Raw genomic sequence first — 20902 nt, 5'->3', positions numbered from 1 at the left:
CTATATGTGCCATGTGTACATGATCAGGTCCATTGATTTTGATCACAGCTCCGTTGGACTGTCACTAACAAACGATCTAGCCACTTGATCCATCAAGCCTTGTTTAGAGTTTTTGCATACATTTCCCCTTATGGAACCCAAAAATTGTCAGGGTGAGTCGCACTCTCTTTCCCTTGCTTCTTTTTTCTCTCAATTTTTTATGAAAAAGGGATTCCCTAGCATCCAACGCAGAAGCCATTTCGTGGATGGCCCGTTGCATGTGAGAGCAGCCACTAAGAAAGATAACTTTTGGGAAATGATAAATGAGCCCCTTTTCATTACTTCGGACACCCGGCTGCAGTGTACGTGGCAATCAAGTCAGTTGAATCCTTCCCATGTGAAGTACATAAGCCCCTCTGCAGTCATAGATGCACTGCATGCATTTGGGTGTCCAAGTAATGAATAGGGGTGCATTTCCCTAACTTTTTAGGGTCTTTTTTATCATTTAATTTTGTTGTGTGTGTGTGCGAGAGAGAGAGAGAGAGAGAGAGAGAGAGAGAGAGAGAGAGAGAGGGAGGTATGGGCTGTGGCTCAATGGTTAGGCTTTGTTTCTCAACCTTGAGGCCACAGGTTCGATCCAGCTAAACAACTAAAAAGAAGTGTAGAAAAGTAACAAAAAGGAATAGAAAAGAAAGAACAAAAATGGCATGTTCTTTTTGGTCACGGCCGTCCCAAATGGTTGAGGGCGGTTTGGTCGGTCGAGGTAGGCGGTAGGCCGCCACCAAGACCTCAAAAGGCTTTTTCGCCAAACTTTTTAATTACCAAATTAGCCCTTGTCGTTCACAAAATCTACAAAGATTGCGCAGCGTTAAATACATGGACCCGGAAAATGATGAACAATGAATGTTCAATTCACATTTCACGTAAATACCCTTTTTCTCTTTACTTTTGCAACGAACTGCTTGGGTTATTTTCTCGAGCTTTTCAAATCTGGGGTAATTCCTTTCTTTGTCAAGTCATTTGGCTTCTGAAGGAGTATGCATGGCCTTGTGTACAAGCTAGGGAGTTGTACATTGAACTTAAGTGTATTTTCGTATTTATCTCTTAATTGTTCCTCTACCACATCAATTACCCAGCTACGTAATTGTTACTCTTCCACTTTTACAATGTTTGGATTCAGGAAAGATAGGAATGATTTGAAGACCCCAAGAGAAGGCAAAATGTCTCGTGTAGGGCATGTAGGGATAGACAATCTAGGGGTTACTACTGGCTTAGATATAGGACTAGGTGAGACCCAGCCTGGTATGGAACAGGTTTAAAGGCCCAGCTTAACGCATTCTTTCAGCTCTAGGGCTTTTGGAGTAAATTTTAGGTACCTAACCAATACGCTTAAAGCCCCATCCATAGCCGATGGAACGTGTTAGGATAGGCCTTCTAAACTTGTCTATAGTCTATACTAGGCTGGGTTTCACTAGTCCTATACTTAGGTAGGCTCCCGCGCTTAGGACCATAACAGCTACTCTCCTTTGCGTCCAGCTAGCACTCCTTATAGAGATAACATACTCATATAATTATACATTGTCCCATACAGTGTACCTCAAAATATAATTATAGGAATTATTTTGCCCGAAATATGACATAAATTAAACATTAAGTGGTGGTCATCATTGGGATTGATTAAGCTTGGATATTCATGAATGACTAAAAGTCATATTAAAAAATATTTATTGTTGCTAACCGCGCATTTGTTTTGTTATAATGGCACCAGCTCAGCTTCTCTCAGACTTTTTAATTGGCCGTTGAGAGCTTTTTGGGAATTGTAATACCATTTGAGAGGTGGTTAAACAGTAAGAAATAATGTGAGTTCACTCCGTTATCAAAACATGGTCGTGCTGATAGTAGCCTATATTTTCAAGGAAAGATGTAAGTTTTGGATAAAAATGGAAAATTATTAACAATTTCTCCTTTTCATATTTGGAAATGATATATTCACCCCCTTTCTTCCCCGGGCCACCCCTTTGTAGCGTAAAAAGAGTAGTCATGAAGGCAACAGAGGGGGTTGCTCAGGGAAGAAAAGGGGATGAATATATCACTATATATTTTTATAAAGAGGAATGCTAGGGTCAAGCAAGTGAACACCCGCTTGAACGTACTCATGTACCCAATGGCTATCAAGGCGTAAAATCAGACCTCTTTGATTATGAATAAATAAAGAAATCCCAAAATACCCGGTTCTCCTTGGAAAGTTAGCTTTCAATGCGGGTAAGTTGCACTAAAATTTCCATGTTATTGCTCTGTTTGGATGCCATTAATTTATTGGGAGATCTATATACCAGCGGTCAAAGGGAAGATTAAAGGGGAGATCTAAAGCAGATCAGTCAACGGGGAGATCTAAACCATATAAGCAACAGTCCGGATTGACTATTCTAACCATCATGTGGCTGCTAAATGGGTAGTGAAAAAACTTCAATGGCCCACTTCACTAAACATATAGGAGGGAAGTGATATACTCACCCCCTTTTCTCACAAGGGACTCCTGCTATAGTGTATTTATGACTACTTTTTTAAGACTAGAATGGGGTGGCCCATGGAAGAAAAGGGGCCAAATATATCATTCCACTTTTACTGTGGGTCCATTCAATGAGAGTAGGAACATGGAAATTCTAGTGTGAAAACCAGTAGAGAGAGATAGATATTTTGGGATTCTTTATTTATCCCTAATCTCATTTTACGCCTTGATAGCCAACGGATACCTGACTACGTTCGAGCAGGTGTTTACCCCTTGACCCTAGCATTCCTCATTTTATAAAATTATCACCGTAGTCTTAGTCAACCCCTTAGTTCTCATTGGCTGGTTGGTCAAAACCAAGGTTTTAAATTTCGGTTTCGGTACCTATTTTGGACCCCACTGAAATCCGAAATTTGGTATTAAGCTTCGAAATTTGGGACTGAAATTTTCCGAAATTCCGAGTAACATCTTCTTCTTTTTTAAATGCCATTTTGTAGAAATTTCAAACCGAAATTATTGAAATTCCGAAATTTCGGCAGAAATTTGGTATTTCACGAAATATCAAATTTCAGGAAATTTCGGTTTCGGTCCCTACCGATTTCGGATTTCGGTCGAAATTTAAAACCATGGTCAAAACTCATTGATAGTTGTAGCTTATACATCAACTTTCAGTGTATATAGAAGCCCAATGGTTCATTAGTTAGGATTATTTGATTAGTGTATTTTTGGGTGTGGCATACGCAAAAAGCCCACCCACATTCTTTTCAGTATTATTCTATAAGAAAACCTCAAAACACTGAAGGGTATTTTCGTCAAGCAGATATTATTCTACAAGAAAATCTTAAAACACTGAAGGGTATTTTCGTCAAGTAGAAATCACCAAAACTATAAACTAGAGAATTAGGTGCTTTATTGCTTTCTTGCTGAGAGACAAGTAGAACACGCATACCCTAATACAATGGGCATAAAACACGGCAATTCTGTGGTATTATTGTCATAAAAACAAACTTTAAGGGCTTATTGTTTTGCAGTCCCTTTCTGCCTATCACTCCTATGTGCTGCTTGGGCCCACGCACAGCACTTCTACTAATACGAAGAATCTCTCTCTCTCTCTCTCTCTCTCTCTCTCTCTCTCTCCTATTCTCCTTCGATAAAATAAAACCTTCTAAAAAGCTTTCGTCTTTAGATCACCAGCCGAGCAATTTCAACCCCCCTTTTCCTCCTCTTGCCACCCCTTTCTTTGCATGTTTAGATGCGTTTGAGCTTCTAGATTCTCTGTATCTTCTTCCTTTCCGATCTTCGATTTTTTCCTCTTTTTTTCCAGGGAATCGGAGCGAAGAAGCGCGATCTTACAGGTATTAATATTTTTTTCATTTTACTCCTCTGTTTTCTATTGTTTCATATGAGTTCTACTTTGATTGATTGATTTTGTTTCGTTTTCTCTTCGCTTAGTTTTCATTCTTTGATTGATTTCTGAACTTTTGTAAAGATCGATGATGAATCCTTCCCAAATCGCTTGATTTTAGCTATAATGTTCGATCGATTTTGTCATAGAGCTCTTTAAATTGGAACTCGAATTTTCATTCCTTTTTCTCTTCTGCATGCGATTGATTGAAATGAAATTATCAATAGTATGTTCAGATCTCTTAAACAAAATCGTTTTGTAAGAGGATCCTCTTGTTTCTGCTCTCTGATCGAAATCGTTCTGTTTTTCTCTATGATTTCTATCATTTCACATCGATTCTCGATTTAATCGCTTAGAAAATTCGTAATCTCTCGAGATCGGATGATTTAAGAGGGGGGGGGGGGGGAAATTAAATCTTTGGAATTAGTTTTTTCTTTTTCTTTTCACCTTTCCTTATGATGGAGACTCAGATGAGATGTTTTGGTTAATCTCGTTATTTATCTTAATTACGTTTTCCCATCTTAATTAACTATTTAAGTACTTTTTCAAGTCTGTTTATATCTGAGACTTTTGTTTTAAAGTTCAGATTACTGATGGAAATTTCAAAAAATTTGGATAAAATTTAACCCGATTTTTTTTCCGGAAGTCGGATCTTTGTCGATGATTTTATCATCTAATATAACTTAATATAGTTTTAATCGGTTGTAGAGAATAGACGTATTGGCCTAATTGGAGATTTTCCAACACCGAAATCTCCGGCTTGATGCTTTTTGGTTGCCATCTCTTTAGCCAAAATAACAAAATATTAAGATTAGATCTCTAAATTAAGTCCAGATTAATTAATTTGGACAGGATTCATTTACAGACGTGGCAGGCGATTGGATCTAGGGATCTGACGGACAAAATGAGTCCAATCTACTGTTCGTTTCTCCATTATTTTAGGCAGTTGAATTTCAGCTTTCTTTTTGGGTTTTATAAGAAGAGTTTTGCCTTTGATTTTTGTAGTCCTTTATATTGTTGATACAAGTTTCTTTCGGCATGAGACTTTAGACAAACAGGGGAAAGTGTTTCCGGAATCATTTTCATGAATGATTTTGGAAAATTTTCCTTATTTTTAGGGAGATGATTTTTTCGCCCCCTTTAACAGTATTGTGGGCAGACTTTAAGGCCTTTTGACGTCAAATCACGCCAGAAGGGGGGGAGCATAATCCTACAGTGGGGCCCTATTTTTAAGGAAAACTGCAAACCTATTATTACATCCTAGAATTTTATTTTCCATGGAATATGTTTAACATGGAAAATATTATTTCCTATAAAAAAATGTTCCCTATATCTTAACTCCCCAGTGTTGTTTAGCCCATCAAATTGGTGGGTCTCAATTCCAACCTTTCTGTCCAAGTTAATCGGGATTTGCTAGGGTCCATTGCACAAGGCATTTCGCGGAATGTCTGATGCATGAGAGAGCAGCCACATAGGCTCACTTTCCAAGAGATTTCCACATAGGCTCACTTTCGAAGAGATTTTGTCATTATTCATGATGTGGCTGCTCTCTCATGCAACATACGCCCAGTGAAATACCTTCTGCAATGGAAAGTGAGCCTATGTGCTTGTGGTTGCTCTCTCATGCAAGAGACGTTCTCGCTTCTTTGAAATATTGGTTGACTATGGATATTGGCACTACTATGTATTAATAAGTGCACAAACTCAGCTTGTCTTTTGTTATTTAAAGAGTTGTCCAAAGGCTATTACAGTTCCTAATAAGCCCTATGATAATTAAAGAAAAGACAAGATGAATTAGTGCAATTAGAAAAAGGTAGTGCCAATATCAGTAGCCCATTCTGTTTTAATATTTCTCCTATTAATTGTTGTTCTTTTAGCTAATTCAGGAGTTTTAATCCCGGAGAATAAAGGACATGGAAGAAGAAAGCCAAGTGGAGGTCCAAGTAAAGCTGGTTGACAACACTGGTATCGATGTTGACTCGACTCCTGTAACGGTATTTTATTCTACCCTTTCTCTAGCTATCCTATCTTTTGGTTTCTTTTTCTATCCTTTGAAAGTCTTTAGAAATTAGAAGTAGGGAAAGGAGGTGTTTCTGTGAAAAACGAGGTGCAAGTTTTATATTGACTGTTATTACGGCCTTACGGGGTAAAAGTTTTCCTGGAATTTTTCCTTGGAAATGAGTTTTCTATTGTTTGGTTAACTTATTTTGGATATTTTTTTTTCCAGGATCAAAACTCCCCTGATTTTCAAGAAAATTTAACCCAACTTGACAATTAAAATTTTATTTTTTCCATGGAATCTTTTTTTTTCATACAAAATTTTAATCTATCTTGTTTGGAGTTTGGATACTGAAAATTTATATTGGATTTTTTTTTCATGAAAAATGAGTTTGGTAAATGTTTCCCTGGAATTGAGCTTTCTATTGTTTGGTTGACCATGAAAATTGTATTTTTTTTCATACAAAATTTTAACCTATCCTGTTTGGATATAGGGAAAACTTATCCTGGAAAATTTTTCATGGAAAATGAGTTTTCCAGTCTTTGAGACTTGCTTCTAAGGAAATTTTTATACGAAATACTTTTTGTCTATTTTATAGGAAAAATGCAACCCTACTAGACCCTGTAATTTTTTTTCAATGGATTTTTTTCATTATTTTTTCCTACATCCAAATGACCCATACGGCCATACTGGTTTGGGTATGCTGATTTTTTATATAAAAATAATTTTTCCCTTAATTTTTTTGTTGCCCCGCCCCCGCCCCCCCCCCCTCCCCCCCCCCAAAAAAAAAAAATCTCAGATTTGGCCTTCTTTGTCTTTTCCTTCCAAGTTTATTATTAAAAAAATTACCTTAAAAAGTGGTTTACCTAACCTGTTAGAGAAAATCCATCGAACAAACGAAAAGTTTAAATAAAAGCAAACCACAAGATGAACACTGAGATTTTACGTGGTTCAGCCAAGATTACCTACTTCCACCGGTCCACAGGCAAGAACATGATCTTCCACTATGAGAAAACAAAATACAAGGATTACAACGGATTAACCCAAACCCGAACGCAAACCACAACCCTTTCACTTATCCACTCCCCTAAGACCATACACAGGAGAATCCTGAGAGAAAAACCCACAAGGAAAACCCAAGAGGAAACTCCCTCTCTCTCTGTCTCTCTCTCTCGTGTAGCCGCCACGACCCTTGGTCTTGAGAAAGAACTTTTATATTTAGGTTTCTCAAAACCTAAAATTATAACTTTCTAATTTAGCTTTCCACGAAAAACCCACAACTAGGGAAGTTGCACGAGAACCAAGGCAACTGACTCCACCTTAGCTTGTTTCCCAACCACTTGAAGATTTTTTGTTGATGTCGGCATTGGTCCGTTGTCTCCACAAACCAATATTGACATTTTGAATTACTAGCTACACACCATCGAATCATCCTATTTCTGACTCACCTGACTTGATCAAAACGGTCAATGAGCATGTGTACCTGTCAACTAGGGGCATGGTTTTAAATTTCGACCGAAATCCGAAATCCGAAATTTAGGACTGAAATTGATTTTGGTGGAGACCGACACCGAAATCGATGAAAACCGAAACGGTCATTTATTTCGACCGAAATTTTGGTTTTTCCGAAATTTGACCCAAAAAATCTTTTTTTTAATATTAATTTAATATTTCGCCGAAATTTCTACCGATATTTTATATTGAATAAAATATTACTTTAAGGTTTTGTACCAGATTTCGACCGAAATTTCGGTCGAAATTTCAAAGTCCGAAACAGGTACCGAAACCGAAATTTTAAACCTTGACTAGGGGTGCAACTCCGGTTGGGTTCAACCCAAACCCGGTCGGTCCAACTCGAAAAAAGTTGGGTCTAGTTCGGGTTGAGTTTTCCCAACCCTAGTTGAGTTCGGGTCGGGTTTAGGTTGAGGGTTTGGGCAACCCGACCAGAGTGAAACCCGACATTTTGTATGAATTTTTTTTCGTAAGCTTAAAAACTTGGGTCGGGTCGGGTTCGTTTGGAAAAACTTGTTCCTCAGGTCGGGTCGGGTTGAACCTCGTTGGGTTGGAAATCGGGTCGAGTTCGGGTTGGAAAAAAAGGGTTCCTCGGGTAAGGTTGGCCTCAACCCGACCCAAGTTGCAACCCTACTGTCAACCCGTTGACTCATGCAGTCAACCATGGAGAGGGATATCGATCTATCCTCCCCATTGCGAGAACTGATACTTTCTTACCATCGTCTACAACTTGGAAACGCATCTTTGCATCAACTACGAAAGAGACCCAACGGAAGTACTTGCCATCCGCGCACCGCTTTCAACCATCCATCGAGATCTTAGGAACACTGCTCACCATGTCCCCAACGAGACGATATAATTTGCCACACTTCTTTCCTTTTATCAGAACTGTATAGATGCGTTTGATTTTCATGACTCCACCTGTAGTTGAATACTTGCAACCTTTGGAGTGCTACAGGTCAAGAGACACTCCATTCCTCCGTATTTTTGGGACACACCACACCACCCAAAGTACGAACCATTGCATCGAACATCTTAATCTTCACTGGCCCAATTCACGTTACGTCACAGGTGGATCCATCACCCAAGGACATTACACCTGCCCTTATCTCTTGGAACGTATCAAAGTAATCTCTCCTAAAGCATACATGAATACAATAATCATAAGTGGAAGTGGGATTACTTGTGGAGACTGTGAGAACATATCTTATTGTTTCGCTCTGCTCATCCTTTATTGCCACCACCGTATTTGTAGTACCATTATCCGACTTATCAAATCACTTCGGACAATGCTGGGTGATGTGGCCATATTCCTTGCAATGATAACATTGCACACTCTACATATTTATAATTTTTCCTTAAAAAATAACACCGTTAATGATTATAGGAATCATCGAATGAAGGAGCTATGATATAATGGTGGAATTCTCAACCTCCCGCTTCTTATAAGTAGAATCTTTAGGCTTAAGTTCCTTAATTCTACCATTTATGTACCCCATTTTCCCTTTACTCTTCAAAAGCCATTCAAGCTTCTTAGTTGTCATTATGAGAGCAGGGTTCTCATTCGGATTTCCTACCGAACCAACTAACTCACGAGAAGGGTTCTTAGTGTCTGACTTACCTATGACATGGCGTAATTAACTCTTCAAACCTAAAGATATTCCGAAGACCACACCCAAAGCCAAGGATAGGAGAACCACCCTCACATTAGATCATAAAATAAAAACAGGAGAGAGCCATACAATGGTATCCGACATGTCGAATTTATCACAGGTAATATGCCAGTGCTCTAAAGCTATGAGACCTACCCGCTAGCCAACTGCGTCACTAAAACGGCCTCTCTGCAAAGTAGGGGTAAGGCTGCGTACATCTAGCCCTCCCCAGACCCTGCAATTGCGGGAGCCTTATGCACTGGGCTGCCCTTAATATGCCAGTGATGTAGGGAGCCTCATGTATGCTATGGTATGCGACAAGTCAGATTTATCACATGTAGTTAGTGTGGTCACTTGGTAGATTCTCAATTCGAAAAAGGAGCATTATAATGTAGTAAAGTAGATTAATAGATACTTGAAGGGAACAATAGATCTTGGCGTCATATTTGACAAGCATTGCACTACTGCACGACTAATAGGATATGTGGTTGCCGATTATGCACGAGACTTAGACGAGAGGAGGTTTACTATAGGCTGTGTTTATATTAGTATGTGGGCCCATTTCATGGAAGACATTGTTTTCAATTTCCACCGAAATCAACATGAAACGACCGAAATGTTTATGTTTCCATCGCCACCAATATAGATACTGAAATTGAAATGCATACCGAAACCAAAATCGTAAGTGTATTTTTGGTATACTATAACAGTATATATTAGATATTTATATTTATATGAATTGATTCAATTGAATATGAAATGTAATATATGTATTATATATCCAACCTAAACCAAAACGTTTCCATTTCCTAGGCGGTCGAAACCCAAAACTAAAATTGGAACTTACAACTTGAAAGAAAGGAGGTTGAATTGTTGCATTGTGACGGTCAGAGTGATATACGCTTAGCGAATAATCAAGTCTATCATGTCAGGACTAAATCTATTCATGTAAGACACCATAAGATAAGAGAGTGGGTGCCAAATAAACGTATTCACTTGAAGAAAACGCATGCAAAGGACGATGCAGGCGGAGCACCCATGGAGAGGATGGGAAGCTCATGTGTAGGAGGTGCGGAGTTGTGCTCTTGAGAGTGTACACTAGAGTTGATCTTCATGTGAATGCAAAAAAACCAAGGTAGTGATTGTTGGGATACATGTCTTGTTTCATGTGAGGTTCTTTACTAATCTCAGTCTAACTAGGAGAAGGTTTTCTGGTTTCGGAGAAAACCTAAAACTGAGAGAGATATAAGAAATTTTTTTGTTGAAAAGTGAAAAAGGTTTAGTGACTTCTACAATCCTTCTTCGATGGATATTTTTGGTGAAAAATGTGTTCTGATTTTTCCCATCGGATTTCTACACAAATGTTTGGTTACTTCTGTATATATAAATGCCATGCTCTATGTTCGTAAATTCAAGCATAATGATGTCTTGTGAATTAGGCATTATGCACACAAGAGTGCATTCCAACAAAGGGAAAAACTCTCTTACAATCCTCCATCAATGGTTGTTTAATGGGAGTTCTCGCAGAACGGAAATTTCAAATATGTATCTTAATTCTTTAAGAAAGAACCAAGACCGAAAAAATAAATCACTCTTAAAAAACGTAAATTACATATATTTTTGGTACAAACACCTATTCTGGCAGATACTTTGATAGGAACTTTGGAAAATTCATGTCGGGCTTACAATAAATTTTCTTCCCAAAAAATATGGTGCTTGATGATTATCTGCTGATGCTAAAATCTGATTGCAGGTAGAAGGTGGAGAGGAAGAGACTCTGACAAACGGAGATTTGCACCAAAAGACAAATGAAGGAAACAAAGAAGAAGAAGAAGCGTCTTTGGATGGAGAATTCATAAAAGTGGAGAAGGAATCATTAGATTCGAAGGACAGTTCTCATACCGGCGAAGCAGCAGCAGAAGAAAATAATCCATCTGCTATAGAACGTAGCTCAAGCAATTCAATGGAAAGCAAAGAATTCTTAGAAGCCCAAGAGAAGATGAAGCTTGAATTAGAAAAAGCGGTCAGAGAATTAGAGCATTCTCAATCTGAGAAAGCTCACCTGCAGGAGGAGATTATAGTTGCAAAGAAGAAGTTGGAGGAAGGAGATAAACATTGTGAAGAGCTTGAAGTCGCTCAGAAGAGATTGCAAGAACAGATCAGAGAAGCAGAAGAGAAGTACAGTTCACAAGTTAATGCGCTCCAAGAAGCATTGGGAGCTCAAGAGGCAAAGCACAAAGACCTGATTGATGTGAAGGAAGCATTTGATGGGCTAACAGTTGAGCTAGAAATCTCAAGGAAGAAGATGCAAGACCTGGAACAAGAGCTGAAAACTTCAGCGGCCGAGGCGCAGAAATTTGAGGACCTTAGTAAGCAGAGTGGTTCACATGCTGAATCCGAGTCGCAGAAGGCTTTGGAGTTTGAGAAGTTATTGGAATTGGCAAAACTGAGTGCGAAGGAAATGGAAGATCAGATGGCTTCTCTACAGGTAGAACTGAAAGGGCAGTATCATAAGATTGCTGAGAATCAGCAAGTTGAAGAAACACTTCGGAGCACTGTGGAAGAGCTTTCTTCTGTTAGAGCTGAGTTGGAACTTTCGAAATCCCAAGTTATGGATTTGGAGCAAAAGCTTAATTCTGGGGAAGCCGTCATAAATGAGTTCAAAAATAATGCATTGCTAATGGAGAAGTTATTCAATGAACTTGAGACAAAACTGAAGTTGTCAGATGATAATTTCCGCAAATCAGACGAGCTTCTCTCAGAAGCTTTGTCACAAAATGCGGAGCTGGAACAGAAGTTGAAGTCTCTTGAAGAACTCCATGAAGAATCTAGGGTTGTTGGTACTACTGCCACTCAAAGGACCCTTGAACTTGAGGACATAATTCAATCTTCCACTGCAGCCGAGGAGGAGGCAAAATCTCAGCTGAGAGAGATCGAGATCCTTTTGATATCTGCAGAACAGAGGGGTACAGAGCTTGAGCAACAACTAAATATGGCCGAGCTAAAAAGTAGCGTGGTTGATAAAGAACTACAAGAATTCTCTGAGAAAACTGCAGAGCTCACAGACATGTTGAGAGGGTTTGAGGAAGAAAGTGTACTACTAAAAAGCCAATTACAGGAATATAAAGACAAGGCAACCCTACTGGAATCTTCTCTGAGTTGGTCATCTCAAAGAAATTTTGAGCTCGAACAAGAGTTGAAGGATGTTGCAGAGAAATGTGCTGAACATGAGAACCGAGCAAGTACGACACATCAGCGTAGCCTTGAACTGGAAGACTTGATCCAATTATCGCACTCTAAAACTGAGGATGCTGGGAAAAAGGTGGGTGAATTGGAGCTAATGTTGGAAGCTGCTAACTACAGGATCCAGGAGCTTGAGGAGCAGGGAAGATTGTTGGAGACAACTCAAGCAAAATTGTCCAGCCTCGAGATTGAACTGCAAGCTGCAAATGAAAAGGAGAGAGAATTGATGGAAAGATTGAATGTAATTATGGAAGAAAGGAACAAATTTGAAGATGCATCAAAGAGCTCCAGTGAAAAGTATTCAGAAATGGAGAGTTTTCTGGAGGTTTTTCAAAATGACTTGAAATCAGCCAAGGATAAACTGGAAATCAGCAACCATGATCTCCAGGCTTCCAGTATTAGAGAGAGTGAGGTAATGGAAAAGCTTAAATACACTGAAGAGAAATTAGAGCAACACGGAAGGGTGATGGAGCAAGCTACTGCAAGAAGCTCAGAGCTAGAGTTGTTACATGAATCTCTATCCAAGGATTCGGAGCTTAAACTCCAAGAAGCAATGTTAAGTATCACCCAAAGGGACTCTGAAGCTAACCATTTATCCGAGAAGCTGAAGAGTCTTGAAGATCAAGCCAAGATTTATCAAGATGAGGCTATGGAAGCAAGTGGAAGAGAGGCATCCCTGAAGGGCAAATTGGAAGAGAGTTCAGCGAAATTGGTAACTCTGGAAAACACCATTGATGAGCTCAAAAGAAAGGTCTTAGAGGCAGAAAGCATATCGGAACAGTCTTTCTCAGAGACTGAACTGTTGTCTGAAACAAACTCGAAGCTCAAGCAAGAATTGGAAACTCATCAGATTAAGGTGAATGAGCTTCAGGAACTGCTAAGCTCTTCACTCGCAGAAAAGGAAGCAACTGTCGAACAACTGGATTCTCATGTGAAAATGATAACCGAGTTAACAGAAAAACATTCAAAAGCATCAGAATTCCAGTTTGCAACTGAATCTCGTATCAGGGAAGCTGAAGTACAACTACATGAAGCTATTGAGAGATTCACACATAAAGATTCTGAAGCCAAAGACCTGAATGAGAAGCTGAATACACTTGAAAGCCAAGTGAGAGTTTATGAAGAACATGCCAATGAAGCATCTGGGGTTGCTGAAAGTCGAAAGGTTGAACTAGAAGAGGCTTTGCTAAAAATAAAGCACCTAGAAGGCATTGTGGAAGAGATGCAAAGCAAGGCTAGCCAGTTTGAAACAGAGAGTGAAGGTCTAGCCGAGGCCAACTTGAAGCTTACTCAGGAACTGGCAGCATATGAGACCAAGATGAACGAGATACAAATGATGTTGAACACGATCCTTGTTGAGAAGGAGGAAACAGTTGAGCAGTTTCACTCTTCAAAGAAGGCGATAGAAGATTTGACACAGCAACTTGCTTCTGAAGGACAGAGGCTACAATTCCAGGTTTGGTCACTTATTCTAAGAAATTTCTTTTTAATTTCAATACTCTGGAAAATTATGTTTATGGCGTGCTTAGTTTAAATTTGGTGATTAATGCTAACAAAATATTAAGTGATCTCTATGGACCAAAACTTTCTGATTTGAGTAAGAACTGCTCTTCCAGATATCTTCTGTGATGGAGGAGAACAATCTTCTCACTAAAACATATCAAGATTCAAGAGAAGAACTGAAAGCATTAATAGACCAGCTGGAAGGCCAGCTGGAAGGCCAGCTGAATGAACAGAAGGCAAGGGAAAACACTCTCAATTCTGAGGTGGAAAATCTCAAGGCTGAGATCGCCGAGAAATCTATAATGCAAACTCGTATCGCAGAACTTGAACAACATTTGACGTTGGCTGAAAGCCGATTGAAAGAAGAGGTAGTGGTGCCGTTATCTGTCTGTAAAAAGCATCACGAGGAACATTCCAACAACTTGCATAGCTTAATTAATGAAACTTGAATTATCCATTTATGTTGCAGGCGGAAAGCATTAGGGCAATGGCAGCTGAAAAGGAGGCAGGAATAACTTCCAAACTGGAGGACCATGTAAGAACAAGGGGTATTTTAGATGAACAAGTGCTGAAACTCCAAGAGGAGCTAAATCTTGCTCACACCACCATAGCTGAACAGGTTCTACCTCCATCATTTTTCACGATTAATGTCCTACTTGTGCCTTGCTACTTTTTTCAAGTACTCCATATATTTTAAGGTTAATGTCCTACATGACTCTTTAGGTGTCAACTATTATATACACTGTCCTACAAGTCTACTACAAAATCAATTCCAAAATGTCCTCCCTACACAGAGTAGTGCTGCGTTGGAAATTATGGAAATGATTTAATTTATTGGGAAAAAAATTAGATTCTACTGAACTGTCCTTGACATCCTAAGTGAAAGAAGCAGAATGCCTGCTAAAAATCCATGCTTTTAGGTACTGTCTTTTGAATATTTTACCACCTTACTTTTTTGTGACCATTATGTGTCGGTCACCCAAATATGTCCGTCTTCATAAGCATTAGAACTGGTTATGGCGATACTTAAAGGATACATTTCTAGGTTTCTGTACTATCTTGTCTCATGCATGGTTTTAAATTTCGGTGTAAAACGAAACGAAATTCACAGTGAGTCGGAAAAGTACCAAACTTCCCCAAAACGTTTCAGAAATTTCGGCTCGGAAATTTCGGTGAAACGTTTCGGAAATTTCCGAAATTTCGGTGAAATTTTTACAAGATTTCGTCCGAAATTTTGTACCGAACCGAGATTTAAAACCTTGGTCTCATGTTCCCATAGATCAGCAAGCACCATTGTCTGTGGCATGTTGGTATGCCATATATTTTTGTTATTTTCATCTAATGAAAAATGACCATGTTTGACTTAATTGTAGTTGATCTTGCAAAAGGTTTCTTAGGACTTGTTTTTTCTCTTACCCCTGTAAATAATCTGTCTTCCCTTGTTAGTGTAGCATGAATCTGGTGTGTAGAGGAAAGCATCAAGAAGATTTCTTCTAATAGTTACAAAGGCCGCTATTGACATAAATCTTGTTTTTGTTTATTTTATAAATCTTTAATTTCCATTATGAGTGTTTATGACTGATTTATTAAGTAAATCATTTTATACCTTTGAAGCCCATGTTTTTTACATAGAAATTACACTTGGCTCCGTTCTTTCGACACTTAAAATTTGTTTTATGTTCATTTTTACACTATGATTTGTGGACACGGACACGAGTGTCGCGTCTCGACACGGACACGGGGTGTCGGACACGTCAAACTCCCAAAATTTAGAAACGGGGACACGGCTAAAAATAGAAAGTACATATACTCATGATTTGTGGACAAGGATTCATGTGCCGAGTTTCGACACGGATACGAGGTATCTGACATGGAAACCCCTAAAAAACTAGAAATAGTGTCACACTCATACACATAGATACATATAAATTGCTAACAGTTCTAGCAGCATATCTAAAAGTGTCTAAAGGAGTGTCGACACGTGTGGACACAGGTGTCGTGTCGGACACGACACAACACGTGTGTCGGCAATAAATTCGAAGTGTCGGCCAAATCATAGTTTTTACAACATAAAATAAATTTTACGTCCATTTCTACGTCGAAAGAAACAGAGCCTTAACATAACTATTTCATCTTCTTCTTTTGTTCTTTGGAATGGGAACTAGTTGCATCACATTGAAATGTTATCGAACTAGTTATGTTTGAAGAGATCACATTTCTTCATGGAATTTTTGTTGTCATTTATTCATTTACATAATTGCAGAGTTGAATTAAGGCCCTGTTCGTTTCAGATTATGACAACGGCTTGTCAGCCCTAAACCTATTATTGTACTCAAATTTAAATGTAATTTTGAGCCCAATAATAGGGTTGGGGCTCACAATCGGTTGTCATAATCTCAAACGAACAGGGCCTAACTAACAAGCCATTGTAGACCTGCATGTTTAACCAAAGATTTTAATCAAACAGAAAAAAGCAGATTTAAGAAAAGATAGTGAACTAGAAGCTGCTTTGAATCATTCTGGGGAGCTAGTAAAGCAAGTTGAGGAGCTGGGACAGAAATTACAACTAGCCAATGCAGAATATAAGGAGAAGGTGTGTTTTTTATTCAATGTTGTTTGTTTGGAATCTTAGACTAAGTCACTATTCCATCCATAAACACACACACACACACACACACACACACACACACACAAACAGATTTCAGTTCCACTACAATGCTAAGAGGCTTTTCATAAATGATAAAGATGTTCCAATTGATCTGTTTTTTATTATTCTTTAAGTTTAATTTACTCTTTTACTTCTCCATCCACTAATATTTGTTTCATGGGTATCTAAAAAATATAGCCATTTTACATCAGTTTGAGGGTATTCTTGTTATCTTATCTACAATGATTGTTTTCATTCTCACGGCATTTTGAACTGTTTGTCACTGTTGTAACTCATGCAGGGAATAGAAGAAGAAAGAAAACTCGCTCTTGTCAATGTAGAGTTGGATGACTTGAAGAATAAATTAAGCCAGACTGTAGAAGTGGAAAAGAAGATGGCGGAACTTGAGAATAAGCTGAAGTCTGTAAATACCAAGTCCGAGGAGCAGGCAAGTGGATTATTATTTTTTTATTACTATAATTTTGTAGGGAAGTCTGTGGTTAAAGCAGAATGGCTATGATGTGTTTGGGTATGAAGTCAGCAGTAAGAATTACAACTTGATGCAATGTTCAAAAAAGGGTTCCAACTCAGAAAATCAGCATTTTGATTTTCGAGTTGGATACATCTGCTGGTAAAAAAAACTCAACTGTTTTATATATACCACCCAACATGATCAGACATCGGCCAATGTTTTTTGAACTCAGAATTTGGACTTGTCGAGTCTCAACTGACTTGGTCGAGTTCCCATTCAGCAGTGAGGTTTCAATTATTGGCTTTATGGCCTCATGGTCATGATGTCTTCTTTGTTGGGTTGTGCTGGTTTTGGGTATCTTTGTTTCTTAGCTATGCATGTATAATTCTCTCATCTAGGAAGCTCTATCTATGTTATGGATGGTTTGGTTGTGCTGTGTTTGCAAAGTGATTTGCAAAATTTATTTATTTATTTATTTTTGCCTGGGTTACTATTTCTGGTTTTGACAACTGTATCAAATCAGTTGTTTTGATTGCTGTGTGATTTATCTCGTCGGGTTTATTTGAGTACCTCATATCATGTATTTGGACTTAGAGCTGTGTTTGGAGTATCAAATGAATGGATCTATCAGCTTATATTGTGCAGCAGAGAGGTGAAGGAGACAGTCAGATTTATAGATTTCTAATTGCTTATTCCTACAACATGTTTGGAATCTGATTTTCCAAAAAGTCAGTCACTAATTTGGGAATATAAGAATCTGATCCGTATCTAATTCACAATACAAGAGTTTCGAATGTGAGAAGTCCATCTCTGAAATCTTCTTTTATCACAGTCATGCTTTCACATTTTTTTTTTTACCTACACTTGCACTATGTTAGACTGTTCTTTCTTTCTTCACTTGGCTAATGAGCATTAGAGATAAGAAAATTCACCGCATGTGTGGAGGTAAGGTGATGATAATTTCGTTCTATTGAAACAGTCATAGGCAACCATTTTTCCCTTTTGTTTTGTTGACTGTACCAAGAAATGCATATGTCAGTGCCTTCGACGTAGTTAACCACATGCAATTGGATGAAAATGAGTAAAGCGTCTTTAATTTACTGATGAAATTTGAGACATTACTAAGTTCTCTGCTGTAGCTATAACTTTTATGCATCTGATGATAGTCGAGGTATCACCTATCAAGATGTAGCCTATGTTAAGTAAGTCTTAGGTATACCTTGCTGCATCTCATGAGGGTTAGACTCCAGTTCCACAATGTTGAATTCACAAGTTAGATCCCTTTTTACAGAAGAAAGTAGTGGTACCTATGTCATTGACTCATTGGTCCTTATAATGTTTGCATATTGCACTTGTAGAAATTATGCTTTGAGATTTGCATTTGATTATCTTCCTCCTTGAGGAGTGTAGATTTTGTTTTGTTCTTCCTTTTTGCTTTGGCTTGTATTTGACCATCTCGGTCCCTCGGGCTTTGTCGCCCATTTCTTATTAGTATCATTTGTCATTAAAAAAAAAGTTGCATTTGATGAGTGTTTTGAGTCTTGGTCGAGTACTTGATTGGGTCAATCGAAGTTTTCTACTTTTACTTGTAACAGATATGAAATCTGAAAATGATATACATTAAAAGACTAATGTGTACTAATTATAAAAGTACAATTTGAGAGACATTGTTTCTTATTTTATTGATTCATTACATTGATAAAACTCACATAGAGAACATGCTATAAATTTTTCCACGATCACCTTCCCTCAAGATCTTGAAACGGTGAATAAGAGAATGAGGAGTGGTTGGTCACATCACAATTGAAGAGTTATTTCTCTCAATACAAAGATTGAGTGGACATATTACCCCTGTGGATTTAAGAGAGAAGAAAAGGTAGATGAAAGTTTGAAGTGGTGTTAGGTCTGGCCCATTTCCATTCTTACAAACACAAAGACATCAAATAGAGTAAAAAATTGATTTTTTTTGGGTCCAGATCGATTTTTTTAGAACATGATACAAAATTTTCAAACAAAAAGAAGTCTAGTACCTGATCAAAATTTCCTCTTGTTTTACGAATACCAAGTTTTACCTAAAACTTGACCCGAGTCTAAGAATGCTGAATCAACTCACCTAGTTTTTTAAGCACATTCTGATGAATGATGATGCAATGTGATTGGGACGGCAACAGAAGGTAAGGTTTCCAAGATACTTATGTGTTTTCATTGTGATTGCAGGGTAAAGAAGGCATCAAAGCTGAGTTAAAGAAAGGGCTAGAGGTGACATCCAGAGAACTTGGATCAAGCGTCTCTACCCCACCGAAAAGGAAGAGTAAGAAAAAAACCGAAACGACACCTACTCAAGCCCCAGAGTCTTCTACTACACCGACTCAAACGATGGGGTCTTCTTCTTCCGGGATGAACTTCCAAGTCATCTTAGGTATAGCTCTGGTATCTGTGATCATCGGCATCGTTCTAGGCAAGCGATACTAGTCCATGTTTAGCATTTTTTGCATTCAGTAATGTAGTATTTGGTTATTTTTTTTACAAAGATTAGAACAGCTAAATTGGTGTGGGTTATTTAAAATCTTCATTTTGGGTTGGAAACCTGTTTTTATTCCATTCCTACCCGTGTGCAGAGCTATGCCGAAGCTTCCTTTATTTGATTTTGTATAATTTCCATAACTTATTGAGTATTTTTGTTGCACATGCTTCTGATTGCTGTTTGTAGTTAAAAGGAAGCAAAATCAGGTTTAACTCTGATTGCTCTATTTGATTTTGTGTTATGTCCATTAGTTCTTGAGTGTTTCTGTTGCAAACTTCTGATTGCTTATCATAATTGAAGGCAGAAGCTTTCTTTAGCACTGCTTTGTTTCTGCCTTTTGATTCTCTTTCATACTTTAATTACTAGTGCATTAACATTTGATTAATTTTGTAAGTCATTGTTCAAAACAACCCTGATGCTAGATATGCTTATACACTGGGTGGCTAGATATGCTTATACACTGGGTTCGTTTGTATTGTTCTGTTAGGCCACTTGATACAATCTAATCGTGGTCCACCAGCTCAAAAACCATAATCATAGCATGGGCGTAGCATTCCTAAAATAAACACTCATCTAATAATTTCTCAAGAGTAATGTTATAATTTACATTAAAAAAATGTGAATAGACGTTGGCCCTGTTTGGATTTCCGAGACGGCATTTCTAGACAGTTTTGGGATAGCTTTCCCAGAATTTTTATTCCGATCGCCGAGAGGGCACCGTAGATAAACCACAACATACAAATGAGTCCTAGTTTGTTTTCATCCTGTAACAAATTCAAAATCACAAAACATATTTAGTCTGAGAATTAATAAATCTCTCACCTCCCATAACATTGTGCACTCAATTTAAACATCAAAGAGGGTATCTGTAGCCTGTAGGTAGGGGTGGCAATCCAACCGAAACCGAACCGAAAATTCAGTTTCGGTTTGGTAAAACCAAACCGATTCAAATTTCAAACCGAACCGTTGCCCCCGATTTCCAATGATTATGAGTAAGGGGAGGCGAAATTGGCCGAACCGAAACCGAACAGAAAATTCAAATTTCGGTTCGCTAGAACCAAACCGATTCAAATTTCGGTTTGGTTCGGTTTGGGGGTCAAACCGAACCGAAACCGAACCGTTGCCACCCCTACCTGTAGGCATTGCATCACCAATCCAAAAGAAAGTCAGCCAAAATTTCAGCAAAAAAAAGATAGCAGTAGAGTTAATTCATTTCTCGCAGATCAATGCCCCACAGCTAAGACCAGAAATCTCAAAGATTGTCGATAAAAGAACGGGAGAGGGGCAATGTTACGTTACGGTTAAGAGTTAAAAGAGGGGAGATGATTCCCCCGCTAGGATAAATGCGCCCCATTCTATCCTAAATTGTTGGCAGATTTTAACAGTTTTTGACGTCAAATCACGTTACAAGGGGGGCGCATTATCCACAGTGGGGTGATTTATCATGGCCCAGGAAA

At 38.4% G+C, this 20902-nt stretch overlaps 1 protein-coding gene across 3 annotated transcripts; it reads left to right on the top strand.

Moving 5' to 3' along the window:
• Positions 1-3619: 3619 nt before the first annotated feature.
• On the top strand, positions 3620-19671 carry LOC143892530 (early endosome antigen). 3 transcript variants are annotated; one of them, XM_077397227.1, is made up of 8 exons: positions 3620-3843; positions 5780-5887; positions 10810-13755; positions 13916-14170; positions 14272-14421; positions 16270-16395; positions 16751-16897; positions 19139-19671. In XM_077397227.1, exons 2-8 carry the CDS (start codon positions 5807-5809, stop codon positions 19391-19393), a joined length of 3960 nt encoding a protein of 1319 aa, XP_077253342.1. In that variant the 5' UTR covers positions 3620-3843; positions 5780-5806; the 3' UTR covers positions 19394-19671. The 3 variants fall into 3 exon arrangements, with proteins under 3 accessions (XP_077253342.1, XP_077253343.1, XP_077253344.1); XM_077397228.1 differs by having other exon boundaries at positions 5771-5887; XM_077397229.1 differs by lacking the exon at positions 16270-16395.
• Positions 19672-20902: the final 1231 nt, after the last annotated feature.

The sequence above is a fragment of the Tasmannia lanceolata genome, unplaced genomic scaffold (genome assembly GCF_043159265.1).
Source record: "Tasmannia lanceolata isolate RefF3 unplaced genomic scaffold, GAP_Taslan_0.1 ptg000015l, whole genome shotgun sequence".
Taxonomy (NCBI): Eukaryota; Viridiplantae; Streptophyta; class Magnoliopsida; order Canellales; family Winteraceae; genus Tasmannia; species Tasmannia lanceolata.
This window is presented reverse-complemented; position numbering and strand designations above follow the sequence as displayed.